Source organism: Petaurus breviceps, unplaced genomic scaffold (assembly GCF_028583685.1).
Source record: "Petaurus breviceps papuanus isolate PSGF00001 unplaced genomic scaffold, PetGlider_PUasm1.0 90750, whole genome shotgun sequence".
Lineage (NCBI taxonomy): Eukaryota > Metazoa > Chordata > Mammalia > Diprotodontia > Petauridae > Petaurus > Petaurus breviceps.
In genome coordinates, this window is record NW_027187335.1 from 4215864 (window position 1) to 4218244 (window position 2381).

At 51.7% G+C, this 2381-nt stretch overlaps 1 protein-coding gene across 2 annotated transcripts in view; it reads right to left on the bottom strand.

Moving 5' to 3' along the window:
• Positions 1–936, bottom strand: part of HLF (HLF transcription factor, PAR bZIP family member) — an 82212-nt gene extending 81276 nt beyond the window's left edge. The window contains exon 1 of one of the 2 annotated variants that reach the window (XM_069067466.1): positions 261–936. In XM_069067466.1, coding sequence (XP_068923567.1) covers positions 261–375 — 115 coding nt within the window. In that variant the 5' untranslated portion in view covers positions 376–936. The remainder of the gene's footprint in view (positions 1–260) is intronic. The other variant, XM_069067467.1, reaches the window with a different exon arrangement.
• Between the last annotated feature and the right edge of the window lie 1445 nt (positions 937–2381).

Genomic DNA, 2381 nt, shown 5'->3' on the forward strand with positions numbered 1-2381 from the left:
GAGGGGAGAGAAGAGAGCGGGTGACAGAGCCAATCCTCAATTGCATCCAAGCAGAGGCAGCACCGGGTCTGGGTCTGGGGAATGTAGGAGAGGGTAGAGAGAAGAGAATAGGGAGGGCAAAGTGGGGGGAAGAGGTGAGGGTGGCTGGAGATTCAAGGTGGGTGCCCAAGAAGAAAAGCAAAGTCGGGGAAAGCCCCAGCCGTGGAGGTCTCTTTTCTCCAAATCTGGGGAAGCCAAGAAGCGGCGGCGGCGGCTCTCACCGTCTTCGGGGTGCAGGGGCAGCTTCAGGGGGTTCTCCAGCAGGGACTTGAGCACGCCGTAAGTGGGAGGGATGAACGTGGGGTTCAAGGGGAGCGGTCGGGACATTTTCTCCATCTCGGTGTACTAGGTGATTTTTTTTCTTCTCTTTTCTGTTTGCAAAAAAAACCCCAAAAAACCCGACCCTCCCCTTCCCCCCCAATCCCCCAGCCCCAATTTGCTTTTCCTTCCTCTGTCAACGTGTACGCCTCCCAGGCAATGGGGAAGCCAGAGGAGTGTAAGGGAAATTATGCTAATACAATCAAGTGCATAGACACACACGCACACACACACACAAATGAAAAATACAGAAGTTTCAGGAAATAGCTGGTCCTGGGCAAGTGGCCGAAGTGCAAGACGGGCTCCAGCAAGACCCTTCTCAGACCCCCTCCCCTGCAAAATGTTACTTAGGGCGAAAATTGCAAAAACAGCGGAGGGAACCGTAAAATTAAAAAATGCACGGCATAGCCTGATCACCCGCGCCCCAAAAGCCCGAGGCCGTGCGTGCTTCCCACCCCCACCCCCCCCTCCCCAGGCTGCCGCTGCTCCTGCTCCTGCTCCCAGCTCTTGGCCCGCAGCAGCCCGCTCAGTGCATTCGGCAGCCCATGTGCAGGGACGCAGGCAAAAGTGACGTCAGGGCCCGCACCGCTCCCCCATAGGCGTGCGGGGGCGGGGCCACTACCCCCACCCCTCCTCCCTCCGCTCCTGGCCTCTGCCTCCCCCCCTTCTCAGACCACCGCCGTCACGATACTGAGTTTGGCGTCGTCGCGCGCGTCCTTCCCAGGTGCTGAGTTACTAGGACCTCGGACACGGGGTGGGTGGGACCCCAAGAGGTTTCCCGGCTGACTTTCCTAGCAGGGTATTAGTGGGGGGTGCGGGGAAGGGCGGTGGATAGCAAGAATGCAGCGAAGAGGACTCCTGGCCCCGCCCCTTTCGGAAGCCCGACCTCCCATCCCTTCCCTTGGAAAATCTCCTTAAAATTAGTTAGGAAGAGGAGGGAAAGGTGGAACGTGGAGTGGAGGTAGGAACTGAGCTGGAGGGAGTCGTTTCCAGGGCATCCTGGAGGTGCCTTAAGGACTTTGTATGATGGGCTTGAATCATATGCCCCACGGAACAGAGACAGGCTAGGCTGGGAATGAATGAATGAAGCAAGCAAAGCATCTCTTAACCATTTACTATGTGCAAAACACTGTGCTAAGTGAGGTCTGGAGATACAAATTATGTATAGCAAGACAGTCCCTGCTCTCAAAGGAGCTCTCATTCTAATGGGGGGGACACAACACATATGGACGGTTTCAGCTTCAAATCAGATGGAAAGGTCTCATGGTCCTTAGGGTGCAGGGACAAAGCAGATGGTAATGCCTCTCTAATGCCATTTCCACTGATAAAAATCCTTATCAGTTTCTGGGGGATATTAGCATGTCCAAAAACCCAAGGAGATTTGGGGATAGGAATAAGGACTAACTAGTCCTCTGATTTTATTAGTATCAGAAACTCCCTCCACCAATGTAGGTAGCCACCTTCTCCACAATTTGCAGCTCTTAGAGCCTAGAGTGTTTGGAAGGCTGTAAAAAGTCTCATCTGAAGGAATGGGCTAATTTTTAGCATCCACCCTCTAAGAATCATGATTATCTTAATGTCTGTCAATCAGATTGTCATCAGATGTCTGTCAATCAACCCCTTTTCTGTTGCAACCAGAACAGGTCAGGAGACATGGGAGACAATGTTTTAATACTTGGGATCCTGAGAGAACATGAGAAACTGGGATAATATGAGCAGATTTTCTCTAATCTTCTTGCTAAAGCTGTGACTGAGATAGTCTCAAGATAGTTAGATTTTGGAAAGGTCACTTCACTAGGCCTGTATTTCCTCCTCTATAAAATGAGGAGTTTCTATAGTACCAGGTGATTTCCAATTAGCCTTCAGCCTCTAAATTCCTATGAAATTGTATGGTCTCCAAGCAGCACACCCCCCCAGATTCTTTGTACTCCATTCCTGACTTCTCCTCCTTTTAGGTGAAATTTTTTGCCTTATCTTCCTTGGTACCTGACCAGGCCTCAGGTTGTATACTATCCTGGGGGTGC